Here is a 26298-nt window from a genome sequence, read left to right on the forward strand (position 1 = left end):
CTGGTGTTGCTGGAGCTCGGGGGGGGGGGGGGCTGGTGTTGCTGGAGCTCGGGGGGGGGGGGGGGCTGGTGTTGCTGGAGCTCGGGGGGGGGGGGGGCTGGTGTTGCTGGAGCTCGGGGGGGGGGGCTGGTGTTGCTGGAGCTCGGGGGGGGGGGCTGGTGTTGCTGGAGCTCGGGGGGGGGGCTGGTGTTGCTGGAGCTCGGGGGGGGGGCTGGTGTTGCTGGAGCTCGGGGGGGGGGCTGGTGTTGCTGGAGCTCGGGGGGGGGGCTGGTGTTGCTGGAGCTCGGGGGGGGGGCTGGTGTTGCTGGAGCTCGGGGGGGGGGCTGGTGTTGCTGGAGCTCGGGGGGGGGGCTGGTGTTGCTGGAGCTCGGGGGGGGGGCTGGTGTTGCTGGAGCTCGGGGGGGGGGCTGGTGTTGCTGGAGCTCGGGGGGGGGGCTGGTGTTGCTGGAGCTCGGGGGGGGGGCTGGTGTTGCTGGAGCTCGGGGGGGGGGCTGGTGTTGCTGGAGCTCGGGGGGGGGGCTGGTGTTGCTGGAGCTCGGGGGGGGGGCTGGTGTTGCTGGAGCTCGGGGGGGGGGCTGGTGTTGCTGGAGCTCGGGGGGGGGGCTGGTGTTGCTGGAGCTCGGGGGGGGGGCTGGTGTTGCTGGAGCTCGGGGGGGGGCTGGTGTTGCTGGAGCTCGGGGGGGGGGGCTGGTGTTGCTGGAGCTCGGGGGGGGGGGCTGGTGTTGCTGGAGCTCGGGGGGGGGGGGCTGGTGTTGCTGGAGCTCGGGGGGGGGGGCTGGTGTTGCTGGAGCTCGGTGGGGGGGGCTGGTGTTGCTGGAGCTGGGAGGGGGGGGCTGGTGTTGCTGGAGCTGGGAGGGGGGGGCTGGTGTTGCTGGAGCTGGGAGGGGGGGGCTGGTGTTGCTGGAGCTGGGAGGGGGGGGCTGGTGTTGCTGGAGCTGGGGGGGGGGGCCTGGTGTTGGTGCTGGAGTTGGGGGAGGGGGGTGGTGGTGTTGGTGCTGGAGTTGGGGGAGGGGGGTGGTGGTGTTGGTGCTGGAGTTGGGGGAGGGGGGTGGTGGTGTTGGTGCTGGAGTTGGGGGAGGGGGGTGGTGGTGTTGGAGTTGGGGGAGGGGGGTGGTGGTGTTGGAGTTGGGGGAGGGGGAGGGGGGTGGTGGTGTTGGTGCTGGAGTTGGGGGAGGGGTGGTGGTGTTGGTGCTGGAGTTGGGGGAGGGGGTGGTGGTGTTGGTGCTGGAGTTGGGGGAGGGGTGGTGGTGTTGGTGCTGGAGTTGGGGGAGGGGGTGGTGGTGTTGGTGCTGGAGTTGGGGGAGGGGTGGTGGTGTTGGTGCTGGAGTTGGGGGAGGGGGGTGGTGGTGTTGGTGCTGGAGTTGGGGGAGGGGGGTGGTGGTGTTGGTGCTGGAGTTGGGGGAGGGGGGTGGTGGTGTTGGTGCTGGAGTTGGGGGAGGGGGGTGGGGAGGGGGGTGGTGGTGTGGGTGCTGGAGCTGGGGGGCTGGTGTTGCTGGAGCTGGAACCGCGGGGCTGGAAGCGGGAGGTGGGCGGGTATGTTGCAGCATCGGGGGGTGGAGGGGGGCAACAATGACTGCCAGCCCGGTGCCTGGAGCTGACCCCACATCCCCCCCTGCCCCGGGCTGGAGGTTGGCCTCTCAGTCGCTATAGAGACGGCACAGCGCCTGAGTTACTCTGTGGCCGTTGCCAGGGCCTAGGCCGCGGGGAGAGAGAGAGAGAGAGAGGAAGCAGAAACTGCGTCCCCCTCCTGAAGGAATGGAGACAGGGGGGCGGGGTGATTCAGGCAGCGGCCCCTGGCCTGGGCCTCAGCTCCGCACTCTTGAATCCTTGCAAAGCCTGAGGCCTCGGCAACCATCACAACAAAGAAGCCTCCCCTCCCCCCGCAACCCCAACACCAGGGCCCGAGGCGCCGCACTCACCAGGTCGCGCGTGTTTTCCATGAAGCCGCCAGGCCCCGCCGCTCGGCCTGTCTAGGCTCTCGGCTCCCCGCTCTCCTACCCCTGGCCCCGTCCCCGCGCCACCGGCTCGCACTCGGTCAGTTTTTTTTTTCAAAACTCCGCTGCGGAATATCAACAAAATTAGCATATCGCCCCCTCACTGCGCCTGCGCACACCCAGCCCCGCCCCTGGCTGCGCAGTCACGTGGCTTTGTGGGGCTTTAACTGGGCAAAGGTCACACGCATGCGCAGCCACGACACTGTGCAAAGTGTTATCCAGAGTTTACATTTCATCTGTAGTAACGTCGAGTGTTGTGTCCAGTTCTGGGCGTTACTCTTTAGTAAAGATGTGAAGGCACTAGAGAAGGTCGAAAGGATACACAGAAATGTTACCGGGTATGAGGAAATTCAGTTATGTTGATGGATTGGAAAAGTTGGGACTGTTTTCTTTGGGGAGAGGACATTTGATAAAGGTATTCAAAATCATGAAGGGTCTGGACAGAGTAGATAGAGATAAATTTTATACGTGTGAAAGGTTGGAGAAGGAACATAGGAGCAGGAGTAGGCCATTCAGCCCATCGAGCCTGCCCCACCATTCAATATGATCATGGCTGATCATCCACTTCAATGCCTTTTTCCCACACAATCCTCATATCCCCTTATGTCATTGGTATTTAGAAATCTGCCCATCTCTGCTCTGAACATACTCAATGACTGAGCTTCCACAGCCCTCAGGGGTAGAGAATTCCTAAGATTCACCACCCTCTGAGTTAAGAAATGTCTCATCTCTCTCCTAAGTGGCTTCCCCTTTATTCTGAAATTGTGTCCCCTGGTTCCAGACTTCCCAACCAGGGGAAACATCTTACCTGCATCTACCCTGTCTACCCGTCTCCTTCAAAACTCGAGAGAATACAGGCCCAGTTTCTCCAATCTCTCTTCACAGGACAGTCCCACCATCCCAGGAATACGTCTGGGGAATCTTCATTGCACTCCCTCTATGGCAATAATATCCTTCCTAAGGTAAGGGGACCAAACTTGCACACAGTACTCCAGGTGTGGTCTAACCAAGGTTCTATGCAATTGAAGCAAGACTTCACTACTCATGTACTCTATACCACTTGCGATAAAGGCTAACATATCACTAGCCTTCTTAATTGCTGGCTGTACCTGCATGTTAGCTTTCAGTGACTTATTGACAAGGACAACCAGGTCCCTTTGTATATCTAAACTTTCTAATCTCTTATAATTTAAGAAATACTCTGCACATCTATTCCTCCTACCAAAGTGGATAACCTCACATTTTCCCACATTATATTCCATCTGCCATGTTCGTGCTCACTCACTAAGTCTTTCCAAATCTCCTTGAAGTGGCTTTGCATCTTCTTCATAACATACATTCCCACCTAGTTTCGCGTCATCCGCAAACTTGGAAATACTACATTTCGACCCACATCCAGGTCATTGATATATATTGTGAACAGCTGGGGCCCAAGCACTGATCCCTGCGGTACCCCACTAGTCACAACCTGCCAACGTGAGACTGACCCGTTTATACCTACTCTCTGTTTTCTGCCTGTTAACCAATCCTTAATCCATGCCAGTATATTACTTCCTATCCCATGTGCTTTAATTTTGCTAACCAACTTCCTGTGGGGGACTTTATCAAAAGCCTTCTGAAAATCCAAGTATATACATCCACCAACTCTCCTTTATCAATTCTGTTAGTAATATCCTCAAAAAACTCCAACAGGTTTGTCAAACATGATTTCCCATTCATAAATCCACGTTGACTATGTCCAATCAGATCATTATTATCCAAGTGTCCGCATCCTTTAGAATAGATTCCAGCATTTTCCCAACAACTGATGTAAGGCTAACAGATCTGTAATTCCCTGCTTTCTCTCTCCCTCCCTTCTTAAATAGTGGGGTGACATTTGCAACCTACCTATCTGCAGGAACCGCTCCAGAATATATAGAATTTTGGAAGATGATCACCAATGCATCCACTATCTCCATAGCTACCTCTTTCAACATTCTGGAATGTAGAATATCAGGTCCTGGGGACTTATCAACCTTCAGCCCCATTAATTTCTCCAATACAACCTTCTTACTCATACCAATTTCCTTCAATTCCTCATTCCCCCTAATCCCTTGGATCTCTAATTCTGGGAGATTTCTTGTATCTTCCTCAGTGAAGACAGACACATAGTAATCATTTAGCTTCTCTGCCATTTCTCTGTTCCCCATTATAAATTCTCTGACACTGCCTGTAATGGACCCACATTTGTCTGAGCCAAACATTTCCTTTTTATATACCTATAGAAGCTTTTACAGTCTGTTTTTATGTTTTTTGCTAGCTTACATTCATATTCTATTCTCCCTTTATCAGTTTCTTTATCCTCCTTTGCTATATTCTAAAATCCTCCCAATCCTCAGGTTTACTACTATTTCTGGCAACTTTATAGGCCTTTTCTTTTAATCTTATACGAAAGAGAGCACACAAATTTAAGGTAATTGGCAAAAGAAGCAATGAAGAAAAACTTTTTCATGCAGCAAGTGATTGGGATCGATATGAACTGCCTGAAAATGTGGTAGAGGCAGGTTCAATTGAGGCATTGAAGAGGGCATCAGATTGTTGTCTGAAAAGGAAGCATGTACAGGGCTACGGGGAGAAGATGGGGGGGGTGGAGGGAGTTGGCACTAGGTAAATTGCTCATTCTGAGAGCCAGCAGAGACATGATGGGCCAAATGGCCTCCTTCTGTGATGTAATAATTCTGTGAAATCCCCTATATTCATATCTATAATGGAAACTGTCTTTATAAATTTATCACTGTAATTTTTTTTATTCGTTCATGGGATGTGGGCATCGCTGGCATAGCCAGCATTAATTGCCTATCCCTAATTGCCCTTGAGAAGGTAATGGTGAGCTACCTTCTTGAACCGCTACAGACCTTGGGATATAGGTACACCCACAGTGCTGTTAGGAAGGGAGTTCCAGGATTTTGACCCAGCAACAGTGAAGGAACGTCAATATAGATCCAAGTCAGGATGGTGTGTGGCTTGGAGGGGAACTTGCAAATGGTGGTATTCCCATGCACATGCTGCCCATGTCTTTCTAGGTGGTAGAGGTTTGGAAGGTGCTGTCAAAGTAGTCTTGGTGATGTGCTGCAGTGCATCTTTTAGATGGTACACACTGCTGCCACTGTACGGCGGTAGTGAAGGGAGTGAATGTTTGTAGATGGTGTGCCAGTCAAGCGGGCTGCTTTGCCGTGGATGGTGTCGAGCTTCTTGAGTGAGGTTGGAGCTGCACCCATCCAGGCAAGTGGAGAGTATTCTATCACACTCCTGACTTGTGCCTTGTAGATGGTGGACAGGCTTTGGGAAGTCAGGAGGTGAGTTACTGGCAGCAGGATTCCTAGCGTCTGACCTGCTCTTGTAGTCACAGCATTTATGTGGTGGTCCAGTTCAGTTTCTGGTCAATGGTAACCCCCAGAATGTTGATGGTGAGGGATTCAGTGATGGTAATGCCATTGAACATCAAGGGGAGATGGTTAGATTCTCTCTTATTTGAGATGGTCATTGCCTGACACCTGTGTGGCATGAATGTTACTTGCCACTTATCAGCCCAAACCTGATCGTTGTCCAGGTCTTGCTGCATCTGGACACGGACTGCTTCATTATCTGAGGAGTCACGAATGATGCTGAACATTGTGCAATCGTCAGCAAACATCCCCACTTAGTTTAGTTTAGTTTAGAGATACAGCACTGAAACAGGCCCTTCAGCCCACCGAGTCTGTGCCGACCATCAACCACCCATATTATACTAATCCTACACTAATTCCATATTCCTACCACATCCCCACCTGTCCCTATATTTCCCTACCACCTACCTATACTAGGGGCAATTGCTAATGGCCAATTTACCTATCAACCTGCAAGTCTTTGGCATGTGGGAGGAAACCGGAGCACCCGGAGGAAACCCACGCAGACACAGGGAGAACTTGCAAACTCCACACAGGCAGTACCCAGAATCGAACCCGGGTCGCTGGAGCTGTGAGGCTGCGGTGCTAACCACTGCGCCACTGTGCCACTTCTGACCTTATGTTGGAGGCAAGGTCATTGATGAAGTCGCTGAAGATGGTTGGGCCTAGGACACTACCCTGAGGAACTCCTGCAGTGATGTCCTGGGACTGAGATGATTGACCTCCAACACCCACAACCATCTTCCTTTGTACTAGGTATGACTCCAACCAGTAGAGAGTTTCCCCCCGATTCCCATTGACTTCAGTTTTGCTAGGGCTCCTTGATGCCATACTCGGTCAAATGCTGCTTTGATGTCAAGGGCAATCCTTCTCACCTCACCTCTTGAGTTCAGCTCTTTTGTCCATGTTTGAACCAAGGCTGTAATGAGGTCAGCAGCTGAGTGGAACCCAAACTAAGCTGGTTATTGCTGAGCAAGTGCCGCTTGATAGCACTGTCGATGACCCCTTCCATCACTTTGCTGAATATCAAGAGTAGACTGATAGGGTGGTAGTTGGCTGGGTTGGAAATTTCCTGCTTTTTGTGTAAAGACATACTTGGTCAATTTTCCACATTGCCGTTTAGATGCCAGTGTTGTAGCTGTACTGGAACCCGCGGCTATTTCTGGAGCACAAGTCTTCAGCACTATTGCCGGAATGTTGTCAGGGCCCATAGCCTTTGCAGTATACAGTGCCTTCAGCCTTTTGTTAATATCATGTGGAGTGAATCAGATTGGCTGAAGACTGGCATCTGTGATGCTGGGGACCTCAGGAGGAGGCCGAGATGGATCATCCACTCGGCACTTCTGGCTGAAGATGGATGTAAATGCTTCAGCCTTATATTTTGCACTGATGTGCTGGGCTCTCCCACCTTTGAAGATGGGATATTTGTGGCGCCTCGTCCTCCAGTTAGTTGTTTAATTGTCCACCACCATTCATGGCTGGATGTGGCAGGACTGCAGAGCTTATATCTGCTCCATTGGTTGTGGGCTCACTTAGCACCGTCTATCACATGCTGCTTCTGCTGTTTGGCACCCAAGTAGTCCTGTGTTGTAGCTTCACCAGGTTGACACCTCATTTTTAGGTAACCTGGTGCTGCTCCTGGCATGCCCTCCTGCACTCTTCATTGAACCACAGCTGGTCCCCCCCGCTTGATAGTATTGGTAGAGTAAGAGATATGCCGGGCCATGAAGTTACAGATAGTGGTTGAATACAATTCTGCTGCTGCTGATGGCCCACAGCGTCTCATGGATGCCCAGTTTTGAATTGCAAGATCTGTTCAAAATCTATCCCATTTAGCACGGTGCTAGTGCCACACAACCTGATGGTGGGTATCCTCAATGTGAAGACGGGACTTTGTCTCCACAAGGACTGTGCGTTGGTCACTTACTGTCATGGACAGATGCATCTGTGGCAGGTAGATTGGTGAGGACGAGGTCAAGTAGGATTTTCCCCTCTTGTTGGTTTCCTCACCACCTTCCACAGATCTAGTCTAGCAGCTACATCCTTTAGGACTCGGCCAGCTACCGAGCCACTCGGTGATGGACATTGAAGTCTCCCACCAAGATAGAGTACATTCTGTACCCTTGCTACCCTTCATGCTTCTTCCAATTGCAATTCAACATGGAGAAACAGATTAATCAGCCAAGGGGGGAGGGGGTGGGGACGGAAGGTAGTAATCAGAAGGTTTCCTTGCCCATGTTTGCCCTGATGCAGTTTGGAGTCAATGTTGAGGACGCGCAGGGCAACTGCACCCAGACTATATACCACTGTGCCGCCACCTCTGGTGGGTCTGTCCTGCTGGTGGGGCAGGACAACCCAAGGATGGTGAAGATGGTGCCTGGGACATTGTCTGTTAGGTATGATTCGGTGAGTATGACTATGTCAGGTTGTTGCTTGACTAGTTTGTGGGACAGCTCTCCAAACTTTGGCACAAGCCCCCAGATGTTAGTAAGGAGGACTTTGCAGGGTCGACAGGGTTGGGTTTGCTGCTGTCGTTTCCAGTCCGTCCGGTTTCATTCCTTTTCTTACACTTTGTTGCTGTTTAATACAACTGAGTGGTTTGCTCTGCCATTTCAGAGCTTTTTTAAATTCCAGATTTTTTAATTGAATTCAAATTTCATCATCCGCTGTGGTGAGAGTCGAACCCTTGTCCCCAGAGCATTTGCCTAGGCATCTGGATTACTAGTCCAGTGACATTACCACAACGCCACTGCCTCCCCGCTCCCACCAGTGGGAGCAGCTGCAACAAGATCCCAGAAACAGCAATGAGATAAATAACCAGCTGGTCTCATTTTGGAGATATTGATTCAGTGATAACCGTTGGCTTATAGCATCAGAAATCCCCAGCTCTTCCTCAAAGTGCCCTGGGATCGTTTGATGCTCTCTTGACAGGCAGACATGGTCCTGGTTTAGCATCTCAATCAAATGATAGCACCTCTGACAGTGCAGTACTCCCTCAGTACTCTACTGAATTGTCGGCTTAGTTTATCTGCTGGTCTCTCTAGAAGGACGTTTCAAGCCACAACTTCCTGACTCAGAAGCAACAGTACTACCATCAGGCCAAACTCAGACTCTCCTAACCATACCCCTACCCAAGGCCTTGACTCTCAATGCTCAATGCCACAAGCAATCAATGAGTAAGTTTACAATAAGTTGTACAATTACAAGCTTGCTATGATGCCTTAAGGACACATCATGTAGGTGCAATACCTCAAACAGGTAACATTGACCACAGAAATCATTACCTAGTAATTATAACATTATAAAGTTAATCTCCAATGCTTTTGCACATGAGGCACTAAGACCAAATGTCGTCTCTTAAAGTGAAACTGGAGTGCGAGGGATATTTGGATCAGGTTGTGCCGATGAAATTCAGTCCCCATTCTAAAGTCATACATTCTGTTCTTATTTTTATGTACCTGGTTTTTATGTTACACTGCAATAGAATGCACAACACAGAAACAGGCCATTCAGCTGATCCATCCTGGTGTTTATGCTCCATACAAGCCACCTTCCTCACTCTTCATCTCACTCTCTTAGCATATCCTTCTATTCCTTTTTCCTCCATGTGCTTATCCAGCTTTTTCCTGTATCGATGCTATTCACCTCAACTACTCTACGTGGTAGCACATTCCACATTCTCACCACTCTCTTTGTCAAGACATTTCTCCTAAATTCCCCATTGGATTTATTAGTGACTATCTTATATTCATGGACACTAGTTTTGATCTCCCCCACAAATGGAATTATCTTCTCTACATATTATTATATCATATTATACTTATCAACTTATTCTTAGTTTAATAGCAAAACGTACAGCAATTTGCGTTCTCTGAAGCATGGATTGAGAGCTTGGAGATACAGCACCATCACTGATAGGGGGGCGTAATTACCATGTGACAAATGTCCATATGCTATTCCTATTATAATGTGCACATTGGAATTGATAGAGAGAGTTTTACAGCCAGTGCAAACAGACCTAACATTTTAATACATTAACAGATTACATTACATTAGCAGATGAAAGGTCACACAGACCTGAAACGTTAACTGTTTTTCTCTCCACAGATGCTGCCTGACCTGCTGAGTATTTCCAGCGTTCCAGATTGAAACATTAGTGTGTCAATAGCACAACTAAAATATTCATCCTGTCTTGCAAGAACACAGTACTCCAGGGACAGGAAGAGGCCATTCAGCCCCTTGAGCCTGTTCCGCCATTCAATTAGATCATGGCTGATTTGTATATTAACTTCATTTACCTGCTTTGTTTCCATAACCCTAATCCCCTCCCCTAACAAAAATCTATCAATTTCAGTTTTGAAATTTTCAAGTAACCACCAGCCACAACAGCTTTTTGGGGAGAGAGTTCCAGATTTCCACTTGCCTTTTCACTTTTCCAAAAAGTGCTTCCTGACATTACCCCTGAACGGTCTGGCTATAATTTTAAGGATATGATCTCTTGTTCTGGATTTTCCCACCACAGCAAATAATTTCTGTCTCTCTATCTGCCCTATCAAATCCATTAATCACCTGAAACACTTCAATTAGATCACCCCATAATCTTCTATATTCGAGGGAATACAAACCTAGTCTTTGCAATCTGTCCTCATAATTTAGCCTGGTATCATTCTGCTGAACCTGCACCCTCTCCAAGGCCAACACCTCCATTCTGAAATGCAGTGCACAAAACCAACCACAGTATTCGAAATGGGGTCTAATCAGAGCTCCAGGCAGCTCAGTCCCACCCCTTTGTTGAGGGAGGATCTGATTGAGGTGTTCAAGATTATGACAGGTTTAGATGAGGGAGATAAAGAAAAGCTGTTCCCGTTAGCTGATGGTTAAATGACCGGGGAATACAGACTTAAAATTTTGGGCAAGAGACACAGGGGTGGTGTGAGAAAGAACTTTTTTACACAGTGAGTGGTAATGACCTGGAACTTGCTGCCCATGAGGGTGGTGGAAGAGGAGATAATCAATGATTTCAAAAGGAGTTTGGATGGGCACTTGAGGAAGATAAACATGCAGGGCTATGGAGGGAGAGTGGGAGAATGGGATTGACTGGATTGCTCTGCAGAGAGATGACAGGGACTTGATGGGTTGAATGGCCTCCTTCTGTGTTGTTATGTTTCTGTTCCAGTCCCCTTGAGATAAACGCCAACATTCCATTAGCCTTTTTAATTATTTTTTCTGCCTGTCCACTAGCTTTCAGTGGTTTCTGTACATGAACCCCTAAATCTCTGCTTATCCACAGTTCCTAGCTTCTCGCCATTTAGAAAAGACACCAATCTATCTTTCTTAGGTCCAAAAAGGATGATCTCAGATTATAGACCTCCAAATAGTTCCAGAGATGTAGAAGAAAGGATAGCGAAGATGATTCTCGACAGGGGCGAGAGTAACAGGGTAGTTGTTATGGGGGACTTTAACTTTCCAAATAGCGACTGGAAATACTATAGTTCGAGTACTTTAGATGGGTCAGTTTTTGTCCAGTGTGTGCAGGAGGGTTTTCTGACACAGTATGTAGACAGGCCAACCAGGGGCGATGCCACATTGGATTTGGTACTGGGTAATGAACCCGGCCAGGTGTTAGATTTAGATGTAGGTGAGCACTTTGGTGATAGTGATCACAATTCGGTTAGGTTTACCTTAGCGATGGGCAGGGACAGGTATGTACCGCAGGGCAAAAATTATAGCTGGGGGAAAGGAAATTGTGATGCGATTAGGCAAGATTTAGGATGCGTAGGATGGGGAAGGAAACTGCAGGGGATGGGAACAATCGAAATGTGGAGCTTATTCAAGGAGCAGCTACTGCGTGTCCTTGATAAGTATGTACCTGTGAGGCAGGGAGGAAGTTGTCGAGCGAGGGAGCCGTGGTTTACTAAAGAAGTTGAAGCGCTTGTCAAGAGGAAGAAGAAGGCTTATGTTAGGATGAGATGTGAAGGCTCAGTTAGGGCGCTTGAGAGTTACAAGCTAGCCAGGAAGGATCTAAAGGGAGAGCTAAGAAGAGCAAGGAGAGGACACAAGAAGTCATTGGCGGATAGGATCAGGGAAAACCCTAAGGCTTTCTGTAGGTATATCAGGAATAAAAGAAAGACTAAAGTTAGATTAGGGCCAATCAAGGATAGTAGTGGGAAGTTGTGTGTGGAATCAGAGGAGGTAGGGGAAGTGTTAAATGAATATTTTGCGTCAGTATTTACAGTAGAGAAAGAAAATGTTGTCGAGGAGAATACTGAAATTCAGGCTACTAGGCTAGATGGGATTGAGGTTCACAAGGAGGAGGTGTTAGCAATTTTGGAAAGTGTGAAAATAGATAAGTCCCCTGGGCCAGATGGGATTTATCCTAGGATTCTATGGGAAGCTAGGGAGGAGATTGCAGAGCCTTTGTCCTTGATCTTTATGTCGTCATTGTCAACAGGAATAGTGCCGGAAGACTGGAGGATAGCAAATGTTATCCCCTTGTTCAAGAAGGGGAGTAGAGACAGCCCTGGTAATTATAGACCTGTGAGCCTTACTTCGGTTGTGGGTAAAATGTTGGAAAAGGTTATAAGAGACAGGATTTATAATCATCTTGAAAAGAATAAGTTCATTAGCGATAGTCAGCACGGTTTTGTGACGGGTAGGTCGTGCCTCACAAACCTTATTGAGTTTTTTGAGAAGGTGACCAAACAGGTGGATGAGGGTAAAGCAGTGGATGTGGTGTATATGGATTTCAGTAAGGCGTTTGATAAGGTTCCCCATGGTAGGCTATTGCAGAAAATACGGAAGTATGGGGTTGAAGGTGATTTAGAGCTTTGGATCAGAAATTGGCTAGCTGAAAGAAGGCAGAGGGTGGTGGTTGATGGCAAATGTTCATCCTGGAGTTTAGTTACTAGTGGTGAACCGCAAGGATCTGTTTTGGGGCCACTGCTGTTTGTCATTTTTATAAATGACCTGGAAGAGGGTGTAGAAGGGTGGGTTAGTAAATTTGCGGATGACACTAAGGTCGGTGGAGTTGTGGATAGTGCCGAAGGATGTTGTAGGGTACAGAGGGACATAGATAGGCTGCAGAGCTGGGCTGAGAGATGGCAAATGGAATTTAATGCGGAAAGGTGGGAGGTGATTCACTTTGGAAGGAGTAACAGGAATGCAGAGTACTGGGCTAATGGGAAGATTCTTGGTAGTGTAGATGAACAGAGAGATCTTGGTGTCCAGGTGCATAAATCCCTGAAGGTTGCTACCCAGGTTAATAGGGCTGTTAAGAAGGCATATGGTGTGTTAGCTTTTATTAGTAGGGGGATCGAGTTTCGGAGCCACGAGGTCATGCTGCAGCTGTACAAAACTCTGGTGAGACCGCACCTGGAGTATTGCGTGCAGTTCTGGTCACCGCATTATAGGAAGGATGTGGAAGCTATGGAAAGGGTGCAGAGGAGATTTACTAGGATGTTGCCTGGTATGGAGGGAAGGTCTTACGAGGAAAGGCTGAGGGACTTGAGGTTGTTTTCGTTGGAGAGAAGGAGGAGGAGAGGTGACTTAATAGAGACATATAAGATAATCAGAGGGTTAGATAGGGTGGATAGTGAGAGTCTTTTTCCTCAGATGGTGATGGCAAACACGAGGGGACATAGCTTTAAGTTGAGGGGTGATAGATATAGGACAGATGTCAGAGGTAGTTTCTTTACTCAGAGAGTAGTAGCGGCGTGGAACGCCCTGCCTGCAACAGTAGTAGACTCGCCAACTTTAAGGGCATTTAAGTGGTCATTGGATAGACATATGGATGAAAATGGAATAGTGTAGGTCAGATGGTTTCACAGGTCAGCGCAACATCGAGGGTCGAAGGGCCTGTACTGCGCTGTAATGTTCTAATAATGTAATACAGTACGAGAGCAAGCTTGCGGGGAACATAAAAACTGACTGTAAAAGTTTCTATAGGTATGTGAAGAGAAAAAGATTGGTGAAGACAAATGTAGGTCCCTTACAGTCAGAAACAGGGGAATTTATTATGGGGAATAAAGAAATGGCTGACCAACTAAATGCATACTTTGGTTCTGTCTTCACAAAGGAGGACACAAATATCATACCAGAAATGTTGGGGAACACATGGCTTAGTGAGAGAGAGGAACTGAAGGAAACCAGTATTAGTAGAGAAATGGTGTTGGGGAAATTGATGGGATTGAAGGCTGATAAATCCCCAGGGCCTGATGGTATGCATCCCAGAGTATTTAAGCAAGTGGCCCCAGAAATAGTGGATGCATTGGTGGTCATCTTCCAAGATTCTATAGACTCTGGAACAGTTCCTACAGATTGGAGGGTAACCCCACTATTTAAAAAGGGAGGTAGAGAGAAAGCAGGGAATTATAGACCAGTCAGCCTGACGTCGGTAGTGGGGAAAATTCTAGAGTCCATTATCCAAGATTTTATAGCAGAGCACTTGGAGAACAATGGTAGAATCGGGCAGAGTCAGCATGGATTTATGAAAGGGAAATCATGCTTGAAAAATCTACTAGAATTCTTCGAGGATGTAACTAGTAGAGTTGATGAGGGGGAGCCTGTGGATGTGGTTTATTTGGACTTTCAGAAGGCTTTCGACAAAGTCCCACATAAGAGATTAGCATGTAAAATTAAAGCACATGGGATTGGGGGTAGTGTATTGCGATGGATAGAAAATTGGTTGGCGGACAGGAAACAAAGAATAGGAATAAATGGGTCTTTTTCCAAATGGCAGGCAGTGACTAGTGGGGTACCGCAGGGATCGGTGCTTGGACCCCAGCTATTCACAACATACATTAATGACTTAGATGAGGGAATATCTCCAAATTTGCAGATGACGCAATACTGGGTGGGAAGTTGAGTTGTGAGGAAGATGCAGAGAGGCTTCAAGGTGTTTTGGACAAGTTGAGTGAGTGGGCTAATGCATGGCAGATGCAGTATAATGTGGATATATGTGAGGTTATCCACTTTGGTAGCAAAAACAAAAAAGCAGATTATTATCTGAACGGCTATAAACTGAGAGAGGGGAATATGCAGCAAGACCTGCAGCATGTCAGAGACCATGAGAAAAGGCATCATCACCCTCATTTACAAGCAGAAGGGGGAGAGGGCAGAAATCAGAAATTGGCGGCCCATCTCACTGCTTAATGTTGATTACAAGATTCTGTCCAAAGTCATAGCCAGTCGAGTCAAGTCTGCTCTGGAGTTGGTGATTCACCCCGATCAGACCTATACTGTACCCGGCAGGAAGATCTCTGATAGTCTCGCGCTACTCAGGGATACGATCGCCTACGTACGGGACAGGAGGGTGGACACCTGCCTCATCAGCCTGGACCAGGAGAAGGCTTTTGACAGGATATCGCACACCTACATGATGGACGTGCTTTCCAAAATGGGGTTTGGGGAGGGAATCTGCAATTGGATCCAACTGCTCTACGCAAACATCAGTAGCGCAGTGTCAATCAACGGGTGGGAATCTGAAAGTTTCCCGATCAAATCTGGAGTCAGACAGGGCTGTCCTCTGTCCCCGGTCTTGTTTGTTTGCTGTATTGAACCCTTTGCTGAGTCTATTAGGAAGGATGCGAGCATAAGAGGGGTGACAATCCCAGGCAGCGGAGGCACTCAGGTCAAAACCTCCCTGTACATGGATGACGTCGCCGTCTTCTGCTCGGATCCGCTGTCCGTGCGCAGACTGATGAGCATCTGCGACCAGTTCGAACGGGCCTCGGGAGCCAAAGTTAACCACGGCAAGAGCGAGGCCATGTTCTTTGGCAACTGGGCTGACCGATCCTTTGTCCCCTTCACCGTCAGGTCAGATTACCTGAAGGTGCTGGGGATATGGTTCGGAAGGGCCGGGGCGTGCACCAAAACGTGGGAGGAGCGAGTAGCCAAGGTACGACAAAAGTTGGGCATGTGGGGGCAGCGATCACTCTCCATTGTGGGTAAGAACCTGGTCATCAGGTGCGAGGCGCTCACGTTGTTGCTCTACGTGGCGCAGGTCTGGCCCATACCCCACTCCTGCGCCGTGGCAGTCACCCGAGCCATTTTCCGCTTCGTCTGGGGATCTAAAATGGACCGGGTCCGGAGGGACACGATGTTCAAATCTCTGGACATGGGCGGGAAAAATGTACCCAACGTGGCCCTCATCCTGATGACCACCTTCGTGTGCGGCTGCATCAAGCTATGTGTAGATCCCCAGTACGCAAACTCCAAGTGTCACTACGTGCTGAGGTTCTATCTGTCCCCGGTGTTGCGAAGGATGGGCCTGGTCACATTGCCGCGGAACGCACCATGCAGTTGGGCGGCGCCGTACCACCTATCCTTCGTGGAGCAGTTTCTGCGGAAAAACACCTTTGACCACCGGTCCATCAGGCAGTGGTCTGCACGGAATGTCCTCAAGGCCCTACAGGAAAAGGAAACGGTGGATCCTGTCAGATGGTTCCCCGAGCAGACCGTCAAAGTCATTTGGCGGAATGCCTCATCACCAGAACTTTCAAACAAGCACCAAGACGTAGCTTGGCTGGTGGTGAGAAGGGCCCTCCCCGTCAGATCCTTCATGCACACCCGAAGTCTCGCCCCCTCCGCACAGTGCCCCCGCGTTGGCTGTGGTGGGGAAGAGACGGTCGCCCATCTCCTCCTGGAATGTGCCTTTGCAAAGCAGGTGTGGAAAGAGATGCAGTGGTTTTTGTCAAGGTTCATCCCAAGCAGCTCTGTAACACAGGAGTCTGTGCTCTACGGGCTGTTCCCAGGGACACACACCGAGACAAACATCAACTGCTGCTGGAGGACTATCAATTCGGTGAAAGACGCCCTTTGGTCTGCCCGAAACTTGCTGGTCTTCCAGCGCAAAGAGTTGTCCACCACCGAATGTTGCAGACTGGCACATTCCAAGGTCCAGGACTACGTGCTGAGGGACGCACTAAAGCTTGGGGCAGCCGCAGCAAAGGCTCAATGGGGAAAGACCACAGTGTAAGGTTCCCCCACCAAGCTGGACTGAGGGGCTGGATCAATGGGAAACCCCTCGAACTGTATCATTAATATTCTCAATTGCTGTAAATGTAAAACTGTAATTGACATGACAATTGTGAAACGGAAGGGTTGGGAAGAAACTCATGACAGTATTGAAGGAAACTGATCTCCCTTGCAATGTTTGTATTTTTTGGTGCTGTTTGGAAACTGTTTGGCAATGTAATTTTTACAGATTTTTATGAATAAAGTATATTTTGGAAATAAAAAAAAAAATATGCAGCAAGACCTGGGTGTTCTCGTACACCAGTTGCTGAAGGTAGGCATGCAGGTGTAACAGGCAATAAAAAAGGCAAATGGTATGTTGGCCTTCATAGCGTGAGGATTCGAGTACAGGAGCAGGGATGTCTTGTTAATTATACAGGGCCTTGGTGAGGCCACATCTGGAATATTGTGTGCAGTCTTGGTCTCCTGATCCGAGGAAGGATTTTCTTGCTATAGAGGGAGTGCAGTGAAGGTTTACCAGACTGATTCCTGGGATGGCGGGACTGATGTATGAGGAGAGATTGAGTCGGTTAGGATTATATTCGCTGGAGTTCAGAAGAGTGAGGGGGATCTCATAAAAATTCTAACAGGACTTGACAGGGTAGATGCAGGAAGGATGTTCCCGATGTTGGGGGAGTCCAGAGCCAGGGGTCATAGTCTAAGGATACGGGGTAAACCTTTCAGGACTGAGATGAGGAGAAATTTCTTCACCCAGAGAGTGATGAGCCTGTGGAATTCACTACCACAGGAAGCAGTTGAGGCCAAAACATTGTATGATTTCAAGAAAGAGTGAGATATAGCTCTTGGGTCTAAAGGGATCAAAGGGTATGGGGCGAAAGCGGGAACAGGTTACTGAGTTGGATGATCAGCCATGAGCATAATGAATGGCGGAGAAAGCTTGAAGGGCCGAATGGCCTACTCCTGCTCCTATTTTCTATGTTTTCCCCACATTGAACTCCATCTGCCAAAGATTTGCTCTCTCAGTTTATCCATCAATGTCCCTTTGCAACTTTGTTTCCATCTACACTATTTACTGTGCCAGTTACATTGAGAGGGAGCTGGACTAATATCAGAGAACTTAGTGTCATCAGCAAACCCTAGATATAATGCTCCCTATTCCTTCATCTAAGTCATTTATAAGCATAATGAAAAGCTAAGGCCCCAGTACAGATCCCTGGAGGATAACACTAGTCACATCCTGCCAGTTTGAGTGCATACCCATTTTCCCTTCTCTCTGTCTCCTTACCACTAACCAATTTCCTATCCAAGTCAATAGGTTTCCTCCAATTCCATGCGGTCTCATTTTTGTTAATAGTCTCTTATGTGGAACCTTGTTGACTGCAAGGATGAACAAGACTGAATGTAATACCACTATGAAATCTATTTAGAAAGATAGGATGGTCCAGTGACAGAATTCTTTATCATATTCACACCTCGGTAGTTATCACAATTGCTCCTTTTGGCTCCTCGGTATTGGCAGCTCATGGTAAAAACTCAGCTCATGTCGCACTGAGCTCACAGAATCCCTACTGATATGAGTCCAGCTCCCTCTCAATGTCGAAGCGGTCACTGACAATGCTATCAAGTGGCACTTTCACAGCAATAACATGCTAATTGACGCCCAGTTTGGGTTCTGCCGGTGCCATTCAGCTCCTGACCTCATTACAGCCTTTGTCCGATTGTGGACAAAAGAGCTGAACTCCAGAGGTGAGGTGAGAGTGCCTGCCCTTGACATCAAAGCAGCATTACACTGAGTGTGGCATCAAGATGCCCTAGCAAAACTGGAGTCAATGGGAATCATGGGGAAAACTCTCTGCTGGTTGGAGTCATGGCTAGCACAAAGAAAGATGATTGTGGTTGTTGGAGGTCAATCATCTCAGTCCCAGAACATCAATGCAGGAGTTCTTCAAGGTAGTGTCCTAGGCCCAACCATCTTCAGCTACTTCATCAATGACCTTACCTCCATCATAAGGTCAGAAGTGCGGATGTTCACTGATGATTGCACAATGTTCAGCATCATTCGCAACTCCTCAGATACTGAAGCAGCCCATGTCCATATGCAGCAAGATCTGGACAACATCCAGGCTTGGGCTGATAAGTGGCAAGTAACATTCACGCCACACAAGTGCCAGGCAATGACCATCTCAAACAAGAGGAAATCTAACCATCTCACTTTGACATTCAACAGCATTACCATCGCTGAATCCCCCACTACCCTAGGGGCTACCATTGACCAGAAACTGAACTGGACCAGCCATATAAATGCTGTGGCTGCAAGAGCAGGTCAGAGGCTGAGAATTCTGCGGCAAGTAATTCACCTCCTGACTCCCAGTGCCTGTCCACCATCTACAAGGCACAAGTCAGGAGTGTGATGGAATAATCTCCACTTGCCTGGATGGGTGCAGCTCCAACAACACTCAAGAAGCTCGACACCATCCAGGACTAAGCAGCCCGCTTGATTGGCATCCCATCTACCACCTTCAATATTCACTCCCTTCACCACTGACGCACAGTGGCAGCAGTGTGTACCATCTACAAGATGCACTGCAGCAACTCATCAAGACTCCTTCGACAGCACCTTCCAAACCCGCGACCTCCACCACCTAGAAGGACAAGGGCAGCAGATGCATGGGAACACCACCACCTGCAAGTTCCCCTCCAAGCCACACACCATCCTGACTTGGAACTATTTCGCCATTCCTTCACTGTCGCTGGGTCAAAATCCTGGAACTCCCTTCCTAACAACACTGTGGGTGTACCAACACCACTTAGACTGCAGCAATTCCAGACGGCAGCTTCTCCACCTTCTCAAGGGCAATTAGTGATGGGGAATAAATGCTGGCCTAGCCAGTGATGCCCACATCCCATGAACAAAAAAAAAGTGACTCCAACCAACAATTTCCCAGATGAGTTTATAACCAATAACCATGACAAAGAGTAAGACGGTTTTTAAAGGGTCAATCCTGTGGGCCCTCCGACAGTTAACTTGGTAAATTCACTGACCAGAATATCCTAGATTCCTTTCTGAGTCCAGGATGATTCAGCTGATCTTAGTCAGGGTTGCTGTATGCATTGCACAGTGGGCTTGGGCAAGGATAATCAGATAGGGTCGCAGTTCCTGATTGGTGTCTCGTGACACTGGCCACTGGAAAGAAAGCGTATGCACATTAAGCACGGAGAGGATCTGGACTGGGCTAGGCTGTCCTGCCTTCCCCATGCCTAACACTTCCTTCCTTAAATCATGCAGGAAGACTGCTCACTTGGATGAGGAAAAGAGTGTGGCCAACAGCCCACGTGTAACCAAATCTCAACAACAGCTGATGACTTTGGCAGAGGAGGGGAGAGACTCAAACTTCCTCAAAGTGAGACTGCTCAACACATGTACTCAAACATGCAGGACGGAGTTGATTTGAGCACACTGGCTGGCAGAAAGTTAATAATTGAGCTCCAACTAATACTGGTACATTAAGACATGCAGTTGAGCAGAAACTGATCCCATGGGACTCATTCAGAACAAAAAACATTGACTAAAATTAATTTGTGATAGTCGTGTTTGACAGATGCTTGATTGACCCAAGGCAGGTACAGCATAGGGTTAAATACAGAGTAAAGCTCCCTCCACACTGACCCATCAAACACTCCTAGGACAGGTAGAGCACAGGTTAGATACAGAGTAAAGCTCCCTCTACATTGTGCCATCAAACACTCCCAGGAGAGGTACAGCACTGGGATTGGCTGGGCAATTTGGAGCACTTCCTGCCAGCAATCAGGGGGAGCAGCTGCACCTGTGTTGCAGCAATTGCAGAGCGCAGAGTGGAGAGTGGAGACTGCAGCAACTGGGGAGAGGAGAGTGGGGACTGGAAACTGCAGCAACTGGAGAGAGAGACTGGAGAAAGGTGAATACAGAGTGGAGGGAAACCATCAAGGAAGGCTGCAATTTTTCTGGAGAGGTGGGTGTCAGGGCACCTGAAAGACTATTAAGTTTAAACTGTTTGGGGGAGGGAGAAGAGGCCTGAAGACTCAGGGGTGGGGCAGCCAAATCCAGTAGGGGCCCCTGTGTTTGTATTGGTGTTTGCACACAGGGAGCTCCCTCCCCACCCCAACTGCCTGCTCGGGACAGCTGGAGTTGCCCGGGTGAAGACTGTCTTGTTAAAATCAGAAGAGGAGAGTACTGGGCGGCTCCAGCCGTCCCGGGCGAAGAAGCCTCCCCCAACTGGAAGACAACAAACAAGTTTGGACTAATTGTGATAAAGGTGCTCCAACTGGCAGTTGGAACAAACATCCTTTTCAGCCTTTCTCTCCCTTCCTCCACTCAGTCGCCTCAATCACCTATCCTCCCCTTTTCCTTTACCATCCTACGCCATCCTCCTCTACTCCCACTCCACCTTGTTTAAAGTTTGCTTTTTTAAAAAAATTGTGTAAATTTGTTTTGTTTCTTGGGGGTGGACGTAGCTCTTAGACCCCATGGCAAGCCCCTCTTCGCCGGTGGCGGGGCCTTCCCGTTCATATGCTGCTGCGGCTGCTGCAGCTGCACCTGTTGCCCCGTCACCGTTTGCTTTATTAACAACGAAGCATGGGGTCAGGAGCTACGTCCACCCGAACATGACTATAGAGGCATGCGTGAAAGCAATGGCCGAGGTTGTCGGCCCTTCGGCCATTGTTGCAGCCTCTAAAATGTACGGGAAGGCAGTGTTTTTCCTGAAGACCGAGCGGGCGGTGTCCCTGGCTCTGAGCAAGGGGCTCACCGTGGGCGGGACCTTTCTGCCAGTGGACCCCCTGGAGGCCACTGCGCAAAGGCTCATTTTATCCAATGTCCCACCCTTCATCCCTGGTGAGCTCCTCCTTCCCCACCTGCACCATCTGGGGGAGGTAAAGACGGGGCTCACCCCAGTCCCGCTCGGTCTTCGGGAGAACAGCCTCCGACACGTCTACTCCTTCCGCCGCCAGTTATTCATGCAGCTGGCGCGGGAGGAGGTGACAGAGGGCCACTTCAATGTAGAATTCCAGGGGACAGCCTACCGCGTCTTCTGGACCTTGGACGGGGTGCGGTGCCATGTCTGTAAGGGGGTGGGGCATGTTCGTAAGAACTGCCCCAACCTCCCGGCTGCCAACTCCAACTCAGCGGCCCAGGGTGGCGACGCTGCACCTCCTCCCACCCCCACTACACCACCACCAGATACCATTCAGTCGGTACCGGAGGCTGTGGTTTTCACGGCCTCCGGCAGGGAGGGGGGTGACCGTCCAAGTGGAAGGAAGGCGCGGAGGAGAAATAAACATCGACAGGCGCGTCCCCTGGATATCGTGACACTACCCGAGCCTGAGCTCAGCCCAAGGCCCGATCTCGGGAAGTCAACTTGCCCCAGGGCTGGGCTCAGGCCCAGGGTGAATAAAAAAAAGGAGAGTGTGGAGGTGGAGGCCTCTGATGATATGGAGGTCTCTGAGCCTCCGCACACAACTGGGAAAAAGAGGAGAAGGCACCCCTCCACAGAGGTAACAAGGGGCCCTGAGGCGCAGGGCCCATCTGTTGGAGGGGAGCTGCCTCCTGTTTCGGGTCCCCAGGTTTCCCCTACCGCCACCACCAAGGCTGCAAAGTCCGGGCAGGTGCTCCCTATTCCTCAGGATGGAGGGGAGGGGATGGCCCCGGTACATGAGGCCCCTCCTGAAGGAGTAAGTGGGGCCCTGCTTGTGGTGGGGGAGCCTGGGGAAGCCGCCCATTCTGCCACTGCTACTGGGTCGGGTGTCCTGAATGAAGGGGAGGGCGAGGCCCCAGAGGGTCGGGCCTCCCAGCCGGAGTCCACCACCAACCAGGAGACACCCGACCCAGTTATAACTGGAGAATGCTGCCCCACCTGCTGGGCCTGTGGGTGCTGGCGGAGCGGGAGATAGCCTCCTCCCTCCGCCTCCAATCTCGGCTCCGGCTGGTTTCCCGGAGTCGGGAACTTCTGTCTCCCCTGGACCACTCATTGCCCTGGGGACGGAGGTGGAGGGGGGTCCTGAGCCGCTGGTGCCTACAGGCTCCAGTTTCACAATAGAACCCAGAGAGGACTCCTCCGCCATCGATCCTGGGGGTGGGATCGTGACGGAGGCGGGACCAGCTGGCGCGGCCGGGACGTCCGCCCCACAGTGTGTGGTGGATGTGTCGGCCGCTGGCGGTGACGACCCGGAGGAGGATGGGGATTCGGTGCGGGGCACGGAGGATGATCTTGATTCCATCGCCAGTGAGGTGGTGGAGTCCCTCGTGCCTCCCACCGAATCTCCTCTCATCCCCACGGCGGAACTCCGGGATTTCCTCGCGGCTTGCAGGGGTTGCCGCAATAAAGTTCAGCTGGCCCTCGACCGTTGGTCGAATCTGGCGCTGATCATCCAGTCCGTCCGTGCCGCCCTTAAGATAGCGGGCAAGCGCGCGGACGTGAAACTGGTTGAGAGGCGCCGTTTTAATGTGTTCCTCAATGGGTTGCTGGGGGAGTGGAGGGCCAGGTGCACTTCCACTCCCTCCTCACAGTGAGCTGTTGGTGACGGGTTTTAAGTACCTTTGACATGAAGATAACCATAGCCAGCCTCAACATCAACGGCAGCAGAGGGGCTCACCGCAGATTTCACAATCTCTCAGTCCTTAGGGAAGGGAGATACGCGGTGAGCTTTCTGCAGGAAACCCACACCGTTCCGGGAGACGAAGCCACCTGGCTCCTGGAGTGGCAGGGTGGGGTCTACATGAGTCACCTCACCCCTATTTCTAGTGGGGTGGCTATCTTGTTGGCCCCGACTTTTCAGCCGGAGATCTTGGGGGTCAAGGAGCTAGTGCCGGGCCGCTTGCTCCACCTCGCTGTTCGCCTGGGTAGCGTGCCGCTCCACTTTGTGAACGTGTACGCGCCCAGGCCCGGCGCGTTGCAAGCGCGCTTCTTTGAAGAAGTGTCCGCTCTCTTGAGCTCCATCGATAGCGGCGAGTGCATCATCCTCGGGGGGGATTTTAACTGCACCCTCGAGGTGGGGGATCGCTCCGGTCCCCAGCGCGGCCAAGCGTCGGTGGAGAAGTTGAGGGGACTGATCAGCTCCCTTAACTTGGTGGACGTCTGGCGGAATCTCCATCCCGACTCCAGCGCCTTCACGTGGAGGTCTGGAGGAGGGGGGTCGCGAATCGACCGCCTCTACATTTCGCAGGCGTACGTCTCCCGCGTTTCGGCGGCCTCCATGCGGCTGGTGCCGTGCTCGGACCACCGCGTACTGGCACTTTAACAACCGGCTGCTGGAGGACGTGCGATTTCGGGACTCGTTCTGTCGATTCTGGGCCGACTGGAGAAGGAAGCAGGGGGGCTTCCCCTCCTTGAGGCTATGGTGGGATGTGGGCAAGACTCACATCCGCGTCTTCTGTCAGGAGTACGCGAAGGGGTCGACCAAGAGGCGGGAAGCCGAGATCGGGCGCCTTGAGAGGGAGGTGCTCGACTTGGAATCCCGCCTCGGTCATGCCGTCGCGGACCCGGCCCTGTGGCAGGCGTACAAAGAGAAGAAGGGCGCGCTGAGGAACCTGCAGCTCATAGGGTCCCGAGGCGCGTACGTGAGGTCGCGGATCCAGATCCTGGAAGATTTGGACCGCGCCTCACCCTTCTTCTACTCGCTGGAAAATGGCGGGGGGTCCGTAAGCAGCTCGTCGAGCTGCTGGCCGACGACGGATCCTCCATCACGGATCCGGAGGGAATGGGCCTCCTGGTCCGGATGTATTACAGTGCGTTGTTCTCTCCGGATCCGTCCAGCGAGGATGCGCGCAGAGTTTTGTGGGAGGACCTGCCGCAGGTCAGCCCGGAGGGCGCCGAAGGATTGGAGGCTCCGCTCACGTTGGCGGAGCTGACTGGCGCCCTCCACCAGCTCTCGAGGGGCAAATCCCCAGGGCTGGATGGGTTGACCGTGGAGTTCCTCAGGGCGTTCTGGGACGTCCTGGGGGACGATTACGCGCGGGTCCTGGGGGAAAGCCTGGCGACCGGGGAGATGCCCCTCTCGTGGCGCAGGGCGGTCATCGTCCTGCTGCCGAAGAGGGGCGATCTCCGCCTGCTTAAAAACTGGCGTCCGGTCTCCCTCCTCAGCACGGATTATAAGATCTTTGCCCGGGCTATGTCTACCCGCCTGGGCTCCGTGCTGGCCCACATGATCCACCCCGACCAGTCCTACACAGTCCCGGGCCGGTCCATCCAGGACAACATCCACCTGGTCCGGGACCTGATCCATCTTTCCCAGAGGACTGGTCAGTCGGTCGCCTTTCTCTCCCTCGATCAGGGGAAGGCGTTCGACAGGGTGGATCACGATTACCTTTTCGGGACTCTGCGCGCTTTCGGACTCGGGCCGCATTTCGTGGCCCGGGTCCGACTTTTATACGCCGCCGCAGAGTGTCTAGTCAAAGTTAACGGGTCCTTGACAGCGCCCCTTCGATTTGGGAGAGGAGTGCGTCAGGGGTGCCCCATGTCCGGCCAATTGTATACCATCTGCGTGGAGCCCTTCCTGTGCCTGCTTCGCAGGAGGTTGACGGGATTGGCTCTGCGCGAGCCGGCCATGCGGGTCGTCCTCTCGGCTTACGCCGAGGACGTGCTCCTCGCAATCACAGATCCCGTTGACTTGCGGAGGATGCGCGACTGCCAGCAGACCTTTTCTGCCGCGTCCTCCGCGAGGATCAATTGGGAGAAATGTTCCGGACTCCTGGTTGGTCAGTGGCGGGTGGACTCCCTGCCGGAGGAGATGACACCTTTTGCGTGGAGCACCACGCTCCTCCTCTATCTGGGAGTCCACCTTAGCCCCGCTGAGGAAGCCTGGCCGGCAAACTGGCAGGAGTTGGAGGCGAAAGTCACCGCTCGGCTGGGGCGCTGGACAGGACTGCTCCGAGTGCTTTCCTACAGGGGCCGAGCGTTGGTCATAAACCAACTGGTGGCCTCGATGCTGTGGTACCGGTTGGTCACTTTGGCCCCGCCCCCTGTATTTGCCACCAAGATCCAGAAGAAACTCGTCGATTTCTTCTGGGGCAAGAGGAAACATTGGGTCTCTGCCGCGGTCCTGAGTCTCCCGATCGAGGAGGGCGGTCAGTCGCTGGTGTGCGTCCGCACCCAGGCTGCGACTCTCCGCCTTCGGACCCTGCAGAGATACCTGTACGTCGAGCGTCCTCCCAGATGGTGTGCGCTGGCGACGTATTTTTTCCGCCAGTGTCACTGCCTTCAAGACGACACGCAGCTCCCGGTGGAGTCCGTTAGCCGCGCCTCTCTGAGGGAGTTGCCTGTCTTTTACCGGGATCTTTTCCGAGTCTGGAACATGGTCGCCTCCAGTCAGGGCGCTCCCCCGCCGGCGGAGGAGAGCGCCTCGGCTGTCCGGGCGGCCGACTCCGGGGACGGTCCGGCGGGCGGAGGAGTAGCCGAAACCCCCGGGACGCCCCTCACTGCGGGTGGCGAGGGGGCTCGGGAGTGCGGAGCGATCCCGGCCGAGCTGACCCCCGCTCGGCCGGAACTGCTCATCGGGCCCAGGCCCCGAAACCCTCCTCGGGAGCCGGTCCCGCACAACCCGAGCCGCCTCTCGGAAATGCCCTCCGTGCCATTCCAATCGGCGCGGAGGGGTTTCCTGTACGGGCTGCTCCTGCACACTCTCCACTTCCTCGCCCTCGTCAGCCGGCCGGACACGCCCTGGCGGTCCGCGTTGCCATCTGGCGGCGAGGGGAAACCCCGATGGAGGTCTCTCTACGCGGGAGTCTTCCCCCTTTACATCGGGGACCTGGGGTGGAGGGTGCTGCACAGAGCAGTCCCGTGCAATAGGCTTTTAAGTAGGTTCACGGACTCCCAGGCCAGCTGTACTTTCTGCGGCCTGGACGAGTCCGTGTTCCACATTTATACGGAGTGTGC

At 51.6% G+C, this 26298-nt stretch overlaps 1 protein-coding gene across 9 annotated transcripts in view; it reads right to left on the minus strand.

Annotated features, from left to right (window-relative positions):
• The window catches only part of mbtd1 (mbt domain containing 1), a 65703-nt gene extending 63618 nt beyond the window's left edge, over positions 1-2085 (minus strand). For 4 of the 9 annotated variants that reach the window (XM_068058598.1, XM_068058600.1, XM_068058599.1 and 1 more), the window contains exon 1: positions 1920-2083. In XM_068058598.1, coding sequence (XP_067914699.1) covers positions 1920-1940 — 21 coding nt within the window. In that variant the 5' untranslated portion in view covers positions 1941-2083. Of the gene's footprint in view, positions 1-1919 lie in introns of all 9 variants that reach the window. The other 5 variants (XM_068058594.1, XM_068058592.1, XM_068058597.1 and 2 more) reach the window with 3 other exon arrangements.
• Between the last annotated feature and the right edge of the window lie 24213 nt (positions 2086-26298).

The sequence above is a fragment of the Heterodontus francisci genome, chromosome 26 (assembly GCF_036365525.1).
Source record: "Heterodontus francisci isolate sHetFra1 chromosome 26, sHetFra1.hap1, whole genome shotgun sequence".
NCBI lineage: Eukaryota > Metazoa > Chordata > Chondrichthyes > Heterodontiformes > Heterodontidae > Heterodontus > Heterodontus francisci.